Source organism: Colias croceus, chromosome 13 (assembly GCF_905220415.1).
Source record: "Colias croceus chromosome 13, ilColCroc2.1".
NCBI lineage: Eukaryota > Metazoa > Arthropoda > Insecta > Lepidoptera > Pieridae > Colias > Colias croceus.
In genome coordinates, this window is record NC_059549.1 from 79,311 (window position 1) to 99,832 (window position 20,522).

At 33.2% G+C, this 20,522-nt stretch overlaps 2 protein-coding genes across 2 annotated transcripts in view; one reads left to right on the forward strand and one right to left on the reverse strand.

The window, feature by feature from the left end:
• Positions 1-1,340: 1,340 nt before the first annotated feature.
• On the reverse strand, positions 1,341-10,712 carry LOC123697016 (organic cation transporter protein-like). The gene is made up of 8 exons (XM_045643434.1): positions 10,501-10,712; positions 6,047-6,248; positions 5,631-5,731; positions 5,273-5,427; positions 4,818-5,077; positions 3,756-4,104; positions 3,022-3,203; positions 1,341-2,463 (listed from the first exon to the last, which is right to left on the reverse strand). The coding sequence occupies exons 1-8, from the start codon at positions 10,710-10,712 to the stop codon at positions 2,254-2,256; spliced, it is 1,671 nt and encodes a 556-aa protein (XP_045499390.1). The 3' UTR covers positions 1,341-2,253.
• A 3,125-nt stretch (positions 10,713-13,837) lies between these two features.
• LOC123696613 (solute carrier family 22 member 6-like) overlaps positions 13,838-20,522 on the forward strand; it is a 29,831-nt gene continuing 23,146 nt past the window's right edge. The window contains exon 1 of the mRNA XM_045642922.1: positions 13,838-14,130. Coding sequence (XP_045498878.1) covers positions 14,000-14,130 — 131 coding nt within the window. The 5' untranslated portion in view covers positions 13,838-13,999. The remainder of the gene's footprint in view (positions 14,131-20,522) is intronic.

Sequence of the window (20,522 nt, forward strand, 5' to 3'; positions counted from 1 at the left end):
ACCGATTTCGATAATTCTTTTTTTATTATATTCCTTGAAGTACGAGGATGGTTCTTATGTAGAGAAAACGTTAATATGTACCACGGGCGAAGCCGGGGCGGACCGCTAGTATAATATATTATATTAAATACTAAAATTCTTCCCGAAATAACTTGTAAAAATAACTAAACCGTAAAATTAAAATTGAATACGAATGTGGCTTTAATGCAATTTGTTAAAGCAATGTAAGGTTAAAGCTGTCTTTCAAAAACTCACTTATATTATTGCCATATTACACCTTATACCAAACTTATTTTATTTATATGATATTATAGTGTTAATGTTTCAAATACAGGGATATAGTTAGTTAATTCAGATGTTATATTAATTAAAGTGTTATTAATACTTTTCATAAATAAGAATTATAAATAAAGGTATACTGGGAATTTGATGTTTCATTTTATCAAAGCATTAATTATGACAGGCTTTAGAGGCAATAAAACGCATTACAATTATTGTATAGTATATTATTTATATTTACATGTTATCACAGATACTATAACTAACACATTCAATTGGACACTAGTGTAAACTTATTTATAAAAAAAAATACAATTAAGTACTTATTTTATTTTTTTAAACTAAGTAGGTAACTAGTGAATGAAATTGATAGATAAATAAAAACAATTAGGCTGGAACCAACTAAGCTGGTATGCAGAACTGCTGATACCTGATAAATACGTAATACCTAAGCGTAATACATACCTACATAATTTATGGACACATCCCCAAAAATAAATAAATACCTACTAGATAAATTGAAAGTCAAATAATCTGCTGTCTGTCTTCTGCGTTAACATATTAGGTACTAGCTTCCGCCCGCGACTCCGTCCGCGCGGATGTCGGTCTTCGCGTGGATGGTTTATTTATCCATTTTGAGTACCTCTGACAATAACATCTTATAAATATCTATTGGACCCAATTCCCAAATACGGCTAGGCCTATAATAATACGCAACGTGTGTTCGCGGTTCTACGGAACAACATCTATGGATAAAACTGAAAAATTAAGATTATTTTTTTTCTACGTATTTTTCCAGGATAAAAAGTACCCTATTTTACGCCCAGGATAATAAGGTATAATTATACCAAGTTTCATCGAAATCGAACCGCTAGTTTTCACGTGATGCCTTCACATACAGACAGACAGACAGACAGACAGACAGACAGACAAAAATTTTTTTAATCACATATTTGGGTTTGGTATCGATCCAGTAACACCCCCTGCTATTTATTTTTTCAATATTTTCAATGTACAGAATTGACCCTTCTACAGATTTATTATATGTAAAGTATAGATAACAATCGAGTTAGTTATTTTTCTAATAAATAATTAAACACTTCATGAGATACCGATTTTGCAGTTATCATGAAGAACAATAAAATTTATTATTGTAGTTTATAATTTAATAATCTGTTTTTAGCTGAAATTATGGTAACGGAAAATTAGGTATAACATAATAACATTAGAAGCACTCGATGTAGTTGATAACTATCTACCTAGTGTAATATTATGTTATACTGATAAGAGAATTTTAGATAACGTTGTTGATATTTCACACTGTGCAACTGAATCTGTTACAAAAATATTTAAACTAATCCTATTTTAAACATAAAGTGTTACTTTGTCACTTATTTGCATTTTATAAAATACATACAAGTAATAAAAGGAGACGAATATTGCAATTATTATTGAAAATAAATTCGTAGTTAACAAATAAGTTACTTAAAAAAAAATCTTACCTACCTACTTGTTTATACATTATGGTCTACGCTCTACAGTATACAAATCTTTTACATTATTTATTTTTTACAAGTTTATATAATTTCAATTGTTTCCTTTAACTAAATTTACACAATAATATTATTTTTAATGTATATAACGTAATATTTAAGTACATTATTTACAGATTTTCATAAGAAATGCTTCTATATACAATCTTTCTATACCTACCTATTACCCCACTATTGCCTATATATAACTATGAATATAATGTAAATTGCTTGGCATCAAAATATTACCTAAATAGGAGAATAACTTATTGTACTATCTCCCAGTTCGATGAGGCAATAGATGCCATCCGAGACTACGCAATATTAACAGCCAATTTTGGACACATTTTTACGCAGACTCATTAAAATCTCTTTAGTTCTAGTAAATCAATAATTTTTCTTAACATTTGTCAACATAACACATTGAGTATAATATTCAAAATCAGCTAGAATGAGATATCCTAGTAAAAGAGGGCACCGGTGGCGGCGGCGGGTTCGTGGTGGAGGCGCGCGGCGTTGCTAGTTTGCGCAGGCGCTCCGCTTGCCGCACGTGTTGCGGCAACGGCGCGCGACGAGTCTCCGGCACCAGCACCACCGCGGCGGCCGCTAGCAGCGAGCACCCGGTGTACAGCAGGGTTTGTATTGTGGGTTTCTACATGTACTGATACGGGTTAAAATATCGTCTATGTATGTAAGTAAATGAAATGAAAATGAAAAAAGTGATTTGATGATAAGTTACGACTATGTCAATAAGAATCTACAACGATAATATGTTTTCACTTAACACAAGAAATTTCACAGGGGATAAAAAATGACGATTGATATTAATGGGGTAGTGTTTCTGTAATTCTTAGAATTCTGCATTAGAAATTTTTTTTATCTTGGTTCTGTAAGCCAATTTCAGTATTTTGAATGGAATGGAACTTTTCCGATATCAAATCCGCACAAGAACGATTGCAGAAAAGCAAATTTAAAAATAAACACAACAACGATAATAGGTATTAAATAAAATTCATATATTATTTGAAAGCTTGTAAAATTCATAGAATCAAAAGATATTTTTATAATTTGATAAATAGTTGTCCTGACATTGATACTTTACTAAGTGAATCATCAGCGAAACAGCAGAGACGTCTGATGCCGAGGAACTTTTAATACCTACTATAATTATTATAGTAAAAAATTCAGACTAAAAAAGAGAGGTTCGTACCAGTAGCGGCGTCTGCGGCGCGAGGATGGACCCCAGGCGGCCGACGAGCGATGTCGCCGCAAGCGCAGAGCTACGCACTGACGTGGGGAACAGCTCTGCCGTGAACACGTACAGCGAGTTGAACGCGAACGTGATGGACAGCTTGCCCATGAAGTACACTGATTGGTTCGTGGTTGCGTTTGCTGGATACGAAATTAATAGTTGTTTGGAATATAACATTATCTTTTGCTGAGGGCAGTTTTTCTATGACATTTCGTATTCATTCAAAGCAAAAGACACCCATTTTGTTTTTGAAATTCACTTATATTATTGAATAAAATAAATAAATAAATATTATCTATAGGACATTATTACACAAATCAGGTCGATGTCCCACAGTAAGCTCAATTAAGGCTTGTGTTGTGGGTACTTGGCGACGATAATTATAATATAATATTTAATAAATACATAATATATAGATAATAACACCCAGACCCAAGAACAAATAATTGAGTTTATCACACAAATATTTGCCCTGATCGGGGATCGAATCCGGGACCGTCGGCTCAGTAGGCACTTACTTTACCACTGCGCCAACCCCGTCGTCAAAAAAATGAATGATAGAATGTTTTCTATAATCAGAATAAATATTATTGAAATATTATGAAGAATGATTTTTGGGTACTATTTTTAAGCCCTCTTTATTTTCTAAATACAACGAAAAACATACGTAGCGATAATACAGTAACACTTACATGTCAGAATGGGTATCAGAGAAGAGATACCACAGAGAACAAAGGCTACACAAATGCTGATTCTTCGACCGATGCGTTCCAACGCCATCATAATGAGGAGCGACGCGACGATGTCCATCACCATGTTAAGGGCAAAGTTTGTATATTTGTCTCCAGAGAGTGCTACTGAATTAATCGTCAGGCCGTAGTACACGAAGGCGGCGGCGACCCAGCAGAAGCAGCAGGCAAGAAACCGCACCATTAGCACTCGAGACTTCAAAAGACTTAACCAGGGATTTTCTTTAGGGCCTTCATTTTGAGCAGTGTTTGATTCTAGAGCATTGTTTAGTGATGTTTCGTCCAAAACTACCTGAACACAACATATTACTACAAACAAATTGCTTTACTTTGGCTAAGTTTAATATAAGCAATTAATAAAAAATTGCGCACACCAAACTCTGTCAGTTATATAAGGACGAACAAAGGAAAGATGAAACATGTTTCTCAATTTGTAGTTTTTAAGATTTTTGTGTAATCTAATATTCTAATATCTTAATATATATTATAAAGGCGAAAGTTTGTAAGTATGGATGTATGGATGTATGGATGTTTGTTACTCCTTCACGTAAAAACTACTGAACCGATTACAATGAAATTTTGCACACATATAGAGGGTAACTTGGATTAACACATAGTTTTTATCCCGAAAATCCCACGGGAACGGGAACTATGCGGGTTTTCCTTTGCAAACGCGGGCGAAGCCGCGGGCGGAAATCTAGTTATTAAATATTTCTATTACTTTTCAGTCAAATATTTTCTTAAGACTCAAGATTTTCTACTGGTACCACCTTTAATTTTTTTCTCTTAATTTTCACTCTATGATCTCTGACTCTATTATCCTGGTATTACCTATTTGCTAATACCAATGTTGTACGAAATGCATAATGACTTAATTCTCAACAACGTGATTATACTAATCCTTGGTACAGATTATTATGCTACATAAAAGTGATTAATGAACTGATTAATTATTGGAAGTTCCCAATGCGTTCTGCACTAGGGTTTATGTTTAAGCACAATTACCGTATTCCACCTAGCGGCCTTTTTTACGACAGCTTTAGCCTTATCTGTCTGCTGTGTTGCGTGCAGCCAGCGCACACTCTCGTCCAGGATCAGCCAGTAGAGGGGCAGGAGCAGTGCGGGCGTATGTATGGCCCGGAGCAGGTCGCGCCAGTTGGGCAGGTACCTCGCGATCACGGCGAACAGCACGCCGCCCAGACCGTACGCCACTCCGGTCGCGCAGGCGAACGCAGCGCGTAGAGACGGACGGGCTAACTCTACCACTGAAATTCAAATGTTTTGAATTAATAAGTTCGACTGTTAATATTTTTCGTGGTATTTGTTTAAACATACCATTATGGAAATTAGTTATTGAATAGTGATTCTTCTGTAATCAATCATTGTTAGCAATGAATATTATCTCGAATGAATCATAGTTTTTTTTCCAAAATTACTAAAGGAATTAAATGATTACTTACTCATAACATACGCAGCGCTATTAAAGCCATAGCCGAGGGCAGCTTCAAAGAACTCAAGCGTGATGTAGACATTGTATGAGTTAGCAAAAGACTTGGCCACGCCGAGCACGCCTGCGAATGCTGCGAATATGCAGAAAGCTGTGCGACGACCCCATCTGCATGAAGATTACGTTTGATTGACTATCTCTTTTCTACTTAACATAATATATGATGTTAAAACAATATTTATAATTTATAGAAGTTATTATCTAGATCAAATTCAATTCTAGTAAAGTCTGTGTAAAAGCGATAAAGTTCGTTATTAACTCATTTTCCTGTACTTTTTAGAGACATTACTTCATTGAAATCTATATCATACTTGTCTGAGGTATAGCCAGTCAATATGAGCGCCACCGGCAGCGCCGCATTCCGCACTGTGCCCACCAGCGTGCGTCGCCACTCGCGGCATGCTAACCCGAACTGCGGGTAAACAAGAGAAATTAACACATCATAATATTATATAGAATCATAAATGCATGATAAAATAATACAAATCGTCTTTTGAAAATATATGTCGCAAAATACTAAAATACTATTAAGCAAAATAAATAAAGCATAAATCCGTATAGACTATAATATCACCCAGTTCATCAATTCCATCAGACTGTTTTACTACAACAAATACTTTTAATATTTAATTCCATAATTAACTACTTCAGAAGCTGTCCATTATCGGTAAGATTTAGTTAAAACATCTGTTACAGAATTATCTCAATGTTAATTAATCAATTTTACCTCAGCATAGATAGTGTCATGGTTTTCATACACAAAGCGGTCGCACGGTACAGTATCATTGGGATGGAAGTCCTGCGCGTCGCACGTCAGCAGGTCGGGCTCCAGGGGGGCGTAGCGGCGGCACTCGTCTGTCGGTAGTAGTTGCTCCACTGTAGAGTTGTTGAATTGTGGCTGGCCCCACTCGCATTCCGGGACAACACATCTGAAAACGATAGTTTATAACACATATAGAAATACGTATAGGATACCATTTAAACGTATATTTTCAATACGATCACATACAAGAGTTAAATAAAATTTTCAAAATTATGCTTTTGAGATATTATTTTATTATTTCGCGGTTACCTGAGCTTCTGTTTGAGGATATTAAATCCATTGCTTTATGAGGTCAAGTTAGAGGATTTTTATTAGATATACAATACTGTTGGAACTACCGTGTTAGTGATATTATCTAAACGATTTCGGCGGTAGGTCGATCAGTTAGAATTCTTATCAATCGATAAATTCTAGTTAGCAACGCTACTAGCGTCTAAGTTTGTAACATAAATATTTTGGAAGATAAGTGCAGAGTATTGCAATTTCATCATCTTTTACAATGTCAAGTGATTGTGTACAAGATGGTTTTTGGCTGTTGATAAAATAATATTATGTGGAGACACGATATTCAGTTAAATTTTTTTGTGTAACTTTTGTGTGAATTCTCATATGCTTGTGTTTTGAAACTATTTGTTTTCCGTTTGTAAATAGAGTTATTGAATTGAACATTATTATTTTATCTGGCTATCGAAGTCCATTCCATTGATATCACATGAACTCTGTCACATGAACAATGATGCTTACATTGCAATTCTCGATTGTGTCATCTAACAACAGTTATCTTGGGCTTATCACCAGAGAATTAACGTGTAGACTGTAGAGGTTACGACGCGGACGGTCGGGTCCAATCTTCTCCGATAGACTGAACTGGGTCATGTATTATTTGGGTTATAAGCACCTATCAAAATGGGCTTCGATTGCTGTTATTTTAGTTGTGCTTAATTTTTATAGAAGTTGAAAATAAAAAAGAAACGAAGATTTATTCCTCGACACGACGGGTGAATGAAACCCAAACGATTTTGTATTATTTTTGAATGGACTAAATTATCTATATGGTGTAAATTGTATCAAAGTGGCACGCTATTGCTTTCCATTTTCTTTTGTTGTGATAGAGTCGTTGGTTGAAATATAAATAACATTTTAGTTACACATTGATTGTAGGTTTTGATACCTAGTACCTACGATTCTGTATTTTAATGGAATGTGAAACTTGTCTCTGGTTATGTACTTAATATCGGTTGGTGAGTAAGCGTGAGCTTGCGGTCACCTGCTCATGTTACCAGCATCCATGAACGGAGCCAGCAACGCATGCACAAATCAGGAATTTCCTGTGCACAGTGTAGTGAGACAATATACTTTGGGATTTGGTTAGGAAAGAACGCTTTTTTGTTATTTTCGATTTTTACGAAATTCAGAGAAAGCTCTTGATTGTGCAGTTGTGTTTGTCAATTTCCTTGTAACAGATATTTTACAAAGTACCATAAGAAGCTCGAGTGTTAATCTATATAACGTACGACGCGACGGTAAAGTTTTCTAACTTATTAGATACAACTCTACATTTGCTTGTACCTACAAGAAATTAATTAAATCCATACTCTTCTATGGACACTTTTCCCAAACAAAGTGGACAAAAATCACATATTATACTTATTTATCTGGTCAGTTTCTTCTTGATATGATTAAATATCATGTCCTAATAACAGACGAAATAATATAATTTGCTGTAAAATCCTATTATGTATGTAATTTTTATGATATTTAAATTATATATCTATATAACACGGCTTATTAAGACTTTATTATTTTATATCATAATAAAAAATTCCTGACAGTGTATAGGTATATTTTTTAACGGCGGAATATTTTTTTCACCCTAAAATAATTATAAACCACACAGGGAATCCCAAGTTTTAGAATTATACACATAATATTTTCTTACGTTATATTATTATGTACTTGTTTATGTATGGGACCCTACTTAATGTACTGGTTTGCTCTATTGGTTAACCGTCGAAAGGTCATGAGTTCAATAGTTAACGATGGTCCATAAGAAAAATCTTTGGTGTCAGCCAGTTAAACTGATAAACTATCAGCTATTTGTTTGTTATCAACAAATATAACAGTGAAATGGAAACATTTCTTCAAAAAGTCGTTCAACTATAGATAAATTCCAAAAATATAGGTTAGCTTTGGGCATCGTTTACAGACAAAAATTCTTCTAATTTAAGATTGTCGGTTATGTTGATTGAAATCAATTCAACATTTTGCATGAATTCTGTTGCTTTGTACCAACAGCGTTCTATTTTAGTCTGAGAACTTTGTATTTTTTATAAAAAATAATAATTTGTCATACCAGCTACGACGCATACAGTGGCAACGTTATGTTTGATTACACATATTTACAATTATATATACAATTCAGACGGGAGAGATTATAATAATACTTTTCGAAAGAACGAAAACGAAACGAAAGCTTATTTATTATTATCAGAGTTTAGTCACGTTTCGTAAATCTCGTGAACGCATTTATTTATTATTTTATCGCTAATTAGGTATTTTTATCACCCTTTATCATCAATAGGTACATTTGAAATATCGTACTTAAGATTAATACTTTAGATAAAAATAATTCCATTATTATGGATTTGTTTTAAATTTTAATTAATTATATTGTTATTGTTTTATGATCGATTAAAATAATTTCGTGAAATGTAAGGGTGGATATATCAATTTTCATGCATATCTTTAAAAAGTACACTGCATGTGTAGTAAGTACCTACGTTAACTGACTGTAAACTTAAAAACTTGTAAAATTAAATTTTGAAACACGTAAAGCAAATTTATTTGGTGAGGAAACACTAAACTTGTTAAACCTAGTTAAATTAAAGTTATTAGTTATTAATTCATTAACTATATGTTTTACTTTTTATTGTAATAATAGACAATTAAAAAAATTTTGAGAAAGAGCGAAAATATATAAAAAAATTTCTTGGTAAAAACTCATCAGATTTTGTGATTGCATCAATGTTGTAACGGTATAAGGTTATCAATAATAGCATCAATCTAAAAGGAAAGAATATGAAATTAACTTTGTTCCTTGGCGGTCTAATATTATTAAAATTGCAATTAAAATGCGAGATACATTGCAACAGTTTTATACGACTCTAGTCTGAATTACCAACAAGGAAACTATCGTAGATTTAAATAATGAAGAAAAGGTAAACAGAAAAAAGCAATTGCAGAAAATCAAATATAAAAAATCGCAAACAGAACTTGTGTTTGTATTTGAATATAAGTTTATGTTACATTTTTGTCATCCTAGTCAATGATAATTTCTCGATTATATTAAATTGTAAATTGTAATAATTTGTAATAAATTGAAAAATAAATAAATTTAAGATAGGAAATTAATACGAATTTATTGAATTGATTGATTGATTTTCCTACATTGAGTGAAAAATAATATCATTTATATGAAAAATAATATTTAAGAAAATATTATGTTTAATTAATAACGGTTTTATTATTATTTTGCGATGACTTGTAGAGCATAAAATAGTGTTACATTTCACACAAATATACAATATCTCGGAAACCACCATTGTTATGTCATTTTTATAAGTACCTATACTGTTTTGAACAAAGTAACAACTACATATATGTTTATGTAAATTGTTAAGAAGTTTATGTTAATTGTCAAATATTATGACTGTGGACGCATTACTTGATGAAAAACATGAGCAGAGGCTAGTACAGTCAATGTTATATTATCTGTGGCAAAGGTAAATATAATTACACAGACGACTTATTAGCTGATTAGATATACATATAGCTTGAAATTTTTTTCATCTGTACATTGAGAAACAGGCGGTTTTCCTTATTGACACATACTGCATTGTGTTATAAAGCATTTGTGTGAATGATTCATTGTAAATGTGACTGTTCAACACAAAAGATCTCTTGATTTTTGTAATTAAACATATTTATTTAAACAGAATAATTATTCATTGTACTTAATGTAATTAAACCAAAACGTACATTGAATTTAGAAACGATACATAAAAAAGGACAAAACAGAGTAACATACTATGTGCGGCTACATGCATCCATGTAGGTACCTGCTACAGAGATCCAAGTTATCATTTGCACTGCTAGCAAAAATATCAATTGTGGCATCAGATTCAACTACCTATATCTTAAATCGTGTGCTGGCCGCACACGATTTAAGATATAGGTAGTTAATGCAACATATATCGAAGTCCACTGTCCTGTATCTAATACTTTTTTAAGTGGAGACTGCATTTACGCATACACTCCCGAGCAAAGGGCTTCTATCTAACTATAATCGAGGCCACTACCTGAAAGGCACGCGATCAGCAACAAACACATAATTGAAGGTGTACATCGGCGCCAGTAGGTTGGGGATGAGCAGTAGCACCACCACATAGCGCTGGTACAGGCCGAAGGGGCCGAGCGTGGCCAGCAAGGCTTCCAGCGGGTCCCCCCACTTCTCACTAACGTCACGCACGGCTTCGCACGCGTCGCGCTTGCCGGCTGGCGAGGCGGCCATGTCTCGCGAACTGAGCCACCTGGGCGCCTTATCAGCTCTTACGATTCATTATGATAACGTTCGGATGCTTGTAGATTATCTTGTTTGCTGACAATATTGTTATTTATGGCGTGTGTGTAGCGAGATGCAATACAGTAATGAAGCGTTTATTACATCTATTGTTTGTTTGAACGCGCTAATCTCGGGAACTACTCGATTCCGATTTGAAAAATTCTTTCGGTGTTAGATAGCCCATTTATCGAGGAAGGCTAAAACAGGAGCGGAGCACTGCGGGTAAAACCGCGGAGCTCAGCTAGTATTTGATATAATTCAAAAGAAAACAAAGGGCAGAATACATTTAATTATAAAAAAAATATATTAATAATTTAACCATGTTAACAGTTTTGATTTTGACATACGAATTCGGTTCAGTCAACGGTTCAGTGAATTCAAATAAATATAAAAACTGTGCTAATGATCATAGAATATAGGATCTTAATTAAAATATATTGATAACTTATTTATATTATATATATTATATATATTTAGCCCTTATCACTAATGTCATAATTATATTTTATGCTGCGGACTGCGCGAGCGGTGAGAAAAGATATAGTTTAATATACACAATTATTAAATACTCTGTTGATAAGGGCATCACTTGAACAGACGTAGAGACCGGATATGCATGTCATTAAATAAAGGTTTTTAGGGCAATGCTTTGAAAAGTTGTTCGCATAGTTACGTAATTCATCATCATAAAATAGTACCTATTGCCAATTCAAACAATTTATTTTATCATAGATCAACAGTTCATTTAAATATAAGAAAGAATAAAGATTATTAATTTTATTTTCCGTAATAGATTGTCAATGCTTTTGTTTTTCTAATCATCTTTTCATCGAAGAAACAGAATATGACAATGTATTTCCGTTTCTACGCTTTTTTTAAAAAGGAAAACAATATTACACAGGATTTTCCTTTTATATCATTATTTTAATTAAGATTTAATGTCAAGACTAACACGAAAAGACATTTATTGTTGTAAAATGTAAACTATTGTAATCAGAGTGACCTTTAATTGATTCAATTTTATTATTTCCAAATACATACGTTTAGCGAGTCAATAATTATGCACATTGTATTAAACTATTGAAACATTTTATCGTCACAGAAACATATATAATTGTTACATATATACCAAGAGCGTAATTTTTCATCATTTTATAAAATAGTTTACATTGGAACTAAATGAAAAAAAAAAATCTCACGATAGTATAAAATCTATTGTTGGTTGGGTTCCTCTAAGTTCTAACGTTTTGTTATAAATATAGATGCAGATGCAGCTCATAATATAAATTAAAAATATGTCTACCCAGATAAAAATAACATACAATGTAAACAAGGACAAGGTAATATAAGTCTCTCCAAAGGCTTCTTATCTGGGTGATTATTCTTCAGGCACAAACTATGTGTGATTTATTGCAATTCAACTATATTTGTTTAATCTGAGTGTGTATTATATTTATTTACTTTTATTTATTGTTTATCACTCGTCTTTATTGTATTATTAATTTATTAGTACACATTGTGGTAATGTACATTCAAGTAATTTGGATAAAGAGGTGAGTTTGATGGAATAGAGCAAGGTTACCCGTGACCTTTTATTAGGGTGTGTCACGGGCGTGTATGTTTAACTGTGACGTCATTTTTATAAAACCGAATTGGATATAAGTAGATAAAGAAAAACACGGATTTGGATATGTAATTTATTTAAAAAAAAAATTGGGATTTTAAAACAATCTTTGGTAAAAAATAGAGTTTAACAAATGAGTTCAAAGTTCATAACTTGTTTTAAATGGAAAGATTCATCTCTAAAAGAAGCTAGGTACTTATACTATGAAAAATGTGATATTATGAGGTAATTTTTGTTCTTAAACTAATAATAGCGTAAAAAGTAGAGTTTGGACTTTAGACGATAGCATTAAATTGGGTGATCTAGCGCAAAGGGCATTGGCTACTCCAAACGCAACCCTCACGGAAGCGCTCACGTCCAGCAGAGAGCGTCACGAGTCACTAACCTCCCCCCAGTAGTCCAGGAGTCGTGCTCTGGCCACCACACAGCACACTACCGCAGCGGTTCATTTACTCACTATTTTTATCTGACACACATATAAACGGATATTTTTGTATGTGCGTGCGATTGTAGACAGCACGGGGCGCGCGCGTGCGCCGACTGTGAATGTCTTGTTTATTTTCAACAATCCAATTTGCGAATATAATGGGAATAGTCTATTTTTTGCGGATTACGTTTCGCTTAATGCAACTTGAAAATTTAATTGAATACGAAAATAGCTTATCTTGATCAATAAATTAGTATAATTAGTAATTACGCATCTAATTGGAGATCGTACTTCTAATATAGCGAGTTAATTAGCCAGTTAACTAGTAGAAACTATTAGTACCTATATAATAAATGACAAGTATTTGAATAAAACAAATAATAAAACTGCCTACTGAGCCGACGGTCCCGGGTTCGATCCCCGGTCAGGGCAAATATTTGTGTGATGAACTCAATTATTTGTTCTTAGGTCTGGGTGTTATTATCTATATATGTATTTATTAAATATTATATTTATCGTCGCCTAGTACCCACAACACAAGCCTTAATTGAGCTTACTGTGGGACTAGGTCGATTTGTGTAATAATGTCCTATAATAAAAAAAAAAAAAAAAAATAAAAAAATTATAATCTAAGATTTTATCCCTTCAAAGTATCCTGTTAAATCAACTGGTTAAGGATTCTGAATTCTTTCATTTAATTTACCTAAAACGAAAACCACAATCATCTCATATCATTATACCTTTATTCACAATTTAAAAATAATAATTCTTCTAAAGGATAAGAAAAGTACGAAACAATCGACATGATAATTAAAGACAGTGACACAACAAGGAAATGTGTCAATAAGTTCAATCCCTGAACGTTATTTAAGTATAATTAGATAGTTGCGCACGCGCAAAAAACAAGCGACAGCATGGCCCGCCTACTCGCGCAAGCTTCCGCGATGCCGCGAAGCAATACTTTTCCCGGCCTTAGAGATCACTTTAGCTTATCCACGAGCTCACTTCGACCCCAGCCCGCATTGCCGCTCGGACTTGCCGGCCGGCGGGACGTCTCCACAGCCACCTCGTGTGCATGTAAACAAAGCCTAAGTAAACAATATATATTCAGGACCATAGGCGGTCAGGTCGCAGTTCGCCACCGGTGTTTGCCCCGAACTATTGTGACTCGCTTGTGGATCAGTGATGGACAAGGACGGCATCTCCGGGTGGGGCTGGTGGCAGGCGCGCATCGCGCTGCTGCTGGCGCTGCCGGTGCTGCTGACCGGCATGTACGGCACCAACTACGTGTTCCTGGCTGCGCACACGCCGCACAGGTATTTTTCTGCTAAACTGCTTGCATATCATTTGATTAATCCTAAAGGCATCTACAAGGAGTTTGTTATGTTTTAATAGAGTTAAATGTAGAGTCGTTCAGGATTATTCAGCATTGTTTAGATACATTATGGGAATGTGCTAAGAAATAGAAGAAGACGAATTTAATTTATCCAAGAAATAATTATGACTTATAATTAATTATTAAAAAATAGGGACCTTTTATTTGCGGACTATTTTCTGGATGCCCATTTTAAATGTGCATAGACCAATTACTTATTTATTTCAAGAAATCATAGACGAAAACCCTATTAATAATATTCTCTATGTATAGAGTATGCGAAATATATATATTTTTTTTAAATTACGCTTATTTAAATTCCATGTACATATAATGTATTGCGTCTAAAATTCAATACAACGCTCAAAATTTTGCCTTTAGTTATCACTTAGGAAGAAAAAGGGAAATTTTTATAAAAATTTTCAGATCATTTTTATTTCTATAATTTTCTTAACACTGTACCACGTTGAACTAAGTGTTTGGCGTGGTAGGGCTTGCGTGATTCACTGTAATTGGTATACACACCACAGTCCACACTAGAACCTGCCGCTAAATGTTTACACCTTCACACGTGTCTGTGTTTCTTACAAATCGTATTTTTAACGTATTCCCGTACACGCTCGCGTAGCGTGCGTACTTTATTTTTATTAATGTGTAACTTACCGATTTATAACATGATACGTCTGACATCGAAGTATTTTGGATTTTATTGAAATGAACGAAGAGCTTAGAATCGAAAGAGTCTAGTCCTAGATCTGTGAAGATATTTGTAGCTATATACAATGATTATTTTTAACAAAAAATGCGCCTATATTTTTATTCTGTGTGTATTGTTTAAAAAATACCAGGATACATTCTTAATTATCTAATCTTTGTCTGGCGAAAATATTCTTTGAAACTTTTAATTAAATATTATTGTATGATACCATTTGTTAGACATAACAAAATGATTATAAACAAAAATATGTAGGTACTTACTCAACAAAATTAAAACACCCAATTAAAGATTAAGAAAATAACGAAATAATATTTAGCCGAAAATGTCGATTTATTTAAGTATTGATTTTGATCTCACTAACGTGATAAATAATACTTAAGAAATGTTTGTTTAGCAATATTTACCGTTGATAGTCAATGCTATATATTTTATTTTGGTTCCACATGATTTCGCGCCATTTGACCATAAGCTGATATGTGTTATCAGCTCTCTGCACCCGGAAGTCGGTGTCGAATATTTTCATAATTAATCAAGTGAACTGACATTAAATGTCATGTTCACTTGATTAGAGTACAAATTTTGTTATGGTAACCTGCTAGTCCACTTTGCTACGACTCTTATTAGATTCGACAGTTGGTAAGACGGAGAAATTACAGCTATTTTTCATGAGTTTTTTTGTTAAATTGGAAGTTTTATTTAATGTTTACCAGAAATATACCGTATATTTGGTAGGTATTTCAATTATTCATTTTCTTGTAATTTTTGTAACGAACAGCACTGTATACAATAAAATTTGATCATTTTCCTCAAATGTAGAGTCACAAATTGAAAATTGTCGTTGATCATTTTAACATTTAGTTAAATGAAAGAGCAATTGTACGATCAGGATCAAAATGAAATAGGTGACACATCTTTAATTGACACCATTATTCATCGGGGCAAAATAATTACAATGTTAAACGTTTATTTACAAGCGTTTAAACTGCGTTGCATTCAATAATTATTATCGAGATACCTTTCAAATTGGTTTGTTTATACAAAGGTGTATTAACATAAAGCGTGTAAGATAGTCCAGTGTTAGTTGACCTGTAGAGACTACAGTCCCGTGGTACACGCGCAGGCGCAGGTCACAAGTCGAAGCTTATTTTAATCTGTATGGAGATTACCACGTGCCTGGTTATATAAACAAGCACTTGTGAGAATTGACCTGTCTTATTGACCTATCTAGTGTCAAATGTAGGTCGAAAAACGAAAGCTCACAAAAGCTGAATATAGTTTAAATTACATAAACATTGAAACATACTTCACATAAAATCAAATAATTACCTGCCATACATTCGCATGCACATTATCGAAATTGGTGTAAAACTTGACGTTTGTAATAATACTAGTAGGTAGGTACTTATGTTATTACAGATTGTATGTAATTCTTAAGGAATTTAATTATTCAAGGACTTAATTAGTCTTTCAACTTATCCGACCCATGATAAACTAGTCTTAACAATATGTATAGTTAACAACCTGATTTGAAAATACAAATGCGAATTGTATTCCTTCTAATCTCTACACTACGCATACAGTAAATTTTTTACGCGAAAAAAGCCAGGCTTCAGTATGCATTGCACTCTTTCTTTTAATGTTGTAGTTAAAAATAAATGACAAGCAAGAGCGATTGATCAAAATGTAAGTACATTAATTAAACGAGTGAGTCACGGGTGACACAATCAGACCGATTCAAATTAATACTTTTTAAAACTGTAGTCACTAAGCGTGGTTTGTCGTAGACATTCAAAATTATACACACTGGAGAAATTTCTTCCGCGGTAGTAAAATAAGATTTAAAAGCTTCGTGTGTGACCTTGTTATTTTATTTTTCGTTCGGAACGTCTGAGAGACGAGACGTTTGTAAACTGAGTGAAAAGTTCGTATATTTTTTTTTAATTACTGAAATAGAATTATTCAAACTGTTAGAATATCTTAAAACCGACATTTACTCGTTTTAAAAACCATTGTTTTGTATAAAAATAAAGCGGATGTTAGAAGAATAATAAATCTTATTAGAACGTAAAGCTGTTCACGTAAACATAAACAATGTTGTAATTAATGTAGTCACGTTAAAATTGTATTAATTACAACGCAAGTGGCTTTTAAACTTCTATGGATAAATAATAACACCTTACTGTATAATTATTACTTATTAATTATAATTATTATAAGTACAGTTCAATGAATGGACGCGTGGAGGTGTGATCTTATCTCTCATAATTTATTTGTAAACAAATACATTGTTCGTGCCAATATAAATATTTCGCAAAGTCACTTTATGAATTAATGTAATTATTAAATTAAGATATAGGTATGTATTATGTGTTATAGCAATTGCAACTTTATTACTAATTGCTTAATTTAAAATTCATACAGAGAAAATCTTGATTTCTTGACGCGTCGTCTTTCAAATGGCAATAATAGGAACAATTTTTTTGCAAAGAATCACATTTTACAGGCAAATATTATATTAAGAACTCTAAGAACTGACCTAACTGACCCTACGATATTCCGTTAAATGTTCAAATAAAAAAAAAATTAAGTTTAATCTGAAGTAGCTAACTAATACGTGTAAAAGCTCAAACATCAATTCCGTAAAAGTAGAGCACCGCTTGAGGATTTCGCACATATGAAATAAATCGCGAAGCTTGAAAGCTGAAACTCAATACTATATAAATGAGAAATAAAACAAGTTTAGCGGGTCGGGGGCCGCGGGCGGACGCGGCGGGTCGCGGGCGGGCCTCACGTGACTTTCATAAAAACGAACCACGTGCTCGGCCTATGTGTGCGTGAGTTTGAATATTTGACCACATTTGCCATGTAAACGTATGTATGTATATTTAAACGTATTTGCATTTTATACAGGGTTGCCTCATGAAACATTATTTAGCTTTTGACTTATCGCTTCATAGGTAAATCTGAGGCAAATTATTATCAAATATGTTGTATCCGTCGTCGCTGGCCTATACGTCTATTACAGACGGTTTATGGTGCTATGCCTGAGCATTGTTTGGACACCAAAAGCATTGCTCAGGCATGTTGTATCCAGTATTGCGGATAACGAACTATTTACCTAACAGATTGGTTTAGCAGTTAAAATGTGTGTGCATACAGTTTATTATAGGTCTACCAGAATCTGATGGCATATTTATATTTAAGAAATAAAAGATTTTCATGTGGCAACTTATTTGACAACTATCAAATTGGTTGTCAAATTATTTGTCTTTTTTGCAGTTGATGAATAATTTTTAGGATTTTGTCTAAAAAATCTTCGAAAATGTCGAAAAAGCCGCTGCGATCACAAGCAAGAGGTGTTGTTTATAATGTGTATAGAAAAACATTTGATGAAGAAGGGTCAAACACATCACAATTTTCAATTTTGAAGATTTTATTGGTAAATTGGACTTACCCGTTTTGATACTTTAAATTAAAAAATATTATATGTAGGTAACTATAATATTACACCTGCGATCACAATACATGGTCAGAACATCGACAGAGTAGAAGAGTATGTTTATTTAGGTCAAATGGTTACGCTGGATAGGAATGCACAAAAGAGGGAAGTAGACCGCCGCATTCAACTTGGCTGGGCAGCGTTTGGCAAACTATCAGATGTATTCAAAGACAAACAAATACCAACCTTCCTGAAGAGGCGAACGTTTGAGCAATGTATTCTTCCAGTAATGACGTACGCCTCTGAAACCTGGACACTAACCAAACACCTAGTGAATAAACTCCAAGTAGCGCAAAGGTCGATGGAACGCGCTATTCTCGGGATTTCATTGATGGACAGAATTACAAATACGACAATAAGGAAGAAAACTGGAGTTACAGACATAGCACTCAAAGTGTCTCGGCAGAAATGGAGGTGGGCGGGACATATCTGCAGATTAAGTGACAACAGGTGGACCAACAAAATCCTAGAATGGCGTCCTTGGACCGGACAAAGAAAAGTTGGCCGTCAGCCTACTAGATGGGCTGACGATATAGTGAAGATCTTGGGAAGGAAGTGGATGCGAGCGGCAACGAACAGGAAGGAATGGCGTGCACATGAAGAGGCCTATACCCAACTTTGGGTTTAACCAGGCTGAAAAAGAAGAAAAGAAGAACTATAATATTGTTTGTTGATTAGAATATAATTTTATGAAAACTTATTACAGGAGTTTCCAATACGGCTATTCGTCAAGTCCAAGCTGTCCAAGTCAATTTTATAATGTGTGTTTCTGTAAATACTTACGAAAATAAACATAGTTTTATTTTATTTTTATTTTATTTTATAAAAAAATTGTAGGCAGTTTTGATCTACGTTATCATTATATCGATATTTTCACATGGCATACTGGTAATGAATATACAAATATAGGTATGTGTAAATAATAATAATATGTATTACATGTATAAAAGTAATATGTATAATTGTATATTATACATATTATTAAATAATATGTATAATATACAATTATATACAATTATATTCTTAAATATGTACCTACATAATATTAAGTGGATATCTCATTATTAAGTATAGTAATTGTCCACATAAGTAATGTGACTAATGATATTGAGGACAAAATAAAAAATAAGCAGTATCAAGATCGTTCAGTCCATTTTCCCTAGGGTTGCACACTCAAAATTTTGATTTCCCTAATTGCCATCAGATTCTGGTTTACCTATATCATGTATTTAGTTTAGTTCATGTTCATACCTAGGTATATATTCATACCGTTGGAAATTAACATATACATATTATAAGTTATAACTATAGATAACCGATGAGAATTGGTAGAGTATCCATTATACGATTTTGTCATTAGAATTTTCATATTTTTGTCCCCCATTTTGTTATTTACTTATCAAAATATTATAATATATAATTGAATAATAATTATGAAGGTCGAGAAGTGGTTTGTGAATTGTATGTTTATTTATAAAATGGCCATGTACGACTGATTCACTTATAACTCATTAATTATACATTAAAATTATAATATGCATAGATTTTGTGAGAATTTACTGTTGACACAATTTTTATTAAATTGTCAAATATTTTTCCTCTTAGCTAAGTTAAGTAAAAAATATGCCTATGATTAAAAATGACTCATTCTTAAAAAGCTTCTGGAAGTCCATTGAACTCATCAATGTTTAAATGTAATTATATTTTAATTTTGAAATTTATACAACCAAATACATTTATAAATTGTAAAGAATTTATGTATCTGAATTCTGAAAGTTGGTACCATTATATTGTACGCTGTTTTATAAGCTCCTTATTGAAGATATCTATCTAATATAAAATATAGTACCAACTAAAACTATTTAATTTTCACGCTTTATTTACTGCATATAACGAACAACCCTATTTGTCTATATAAAAGTCACATAGCTATAGGCTCTATAGTCATAAATGTGTGATTGGTACAACCGGTCAGCCTGCGGGCAACCCTGGCCCTAACTCCAGCTCTTCAGGATAGTCGTGTTACAAGATAATAAACCTCTATAATAATAAGGATGAGCGAATAAAAATAAAGGATGTTGTATTGGTAATTATTCGTCTATGCAAGTAAGTAAAC

Excerpts from the sequence above, each read along its gene's own strand:
- LOC123697016 (XM_045643434.1), bottom strand. The coding sequence starts at position 10,712 with ATGGCCGCCTCGCCAGCCGGCAAGCGCGACGCGTGCGAAGCCGTGCGT. Across the intron at positions 5,078-5,272 it reads TAGCGCTGCGTATGTTATGA|TGGTAGAGTTAGCCCGTCCG; the intron begins GTAAGTAATCAT and ends TTTGAATTTCAG. Across the intron at positions 4,105-4,817 it reads AGGCCGCTAGGTGGAATACG|GTAGTTTTGGACGAAACATC; the intron begins GTAATTGTGCTT and ends TGTTGTGTTCAG.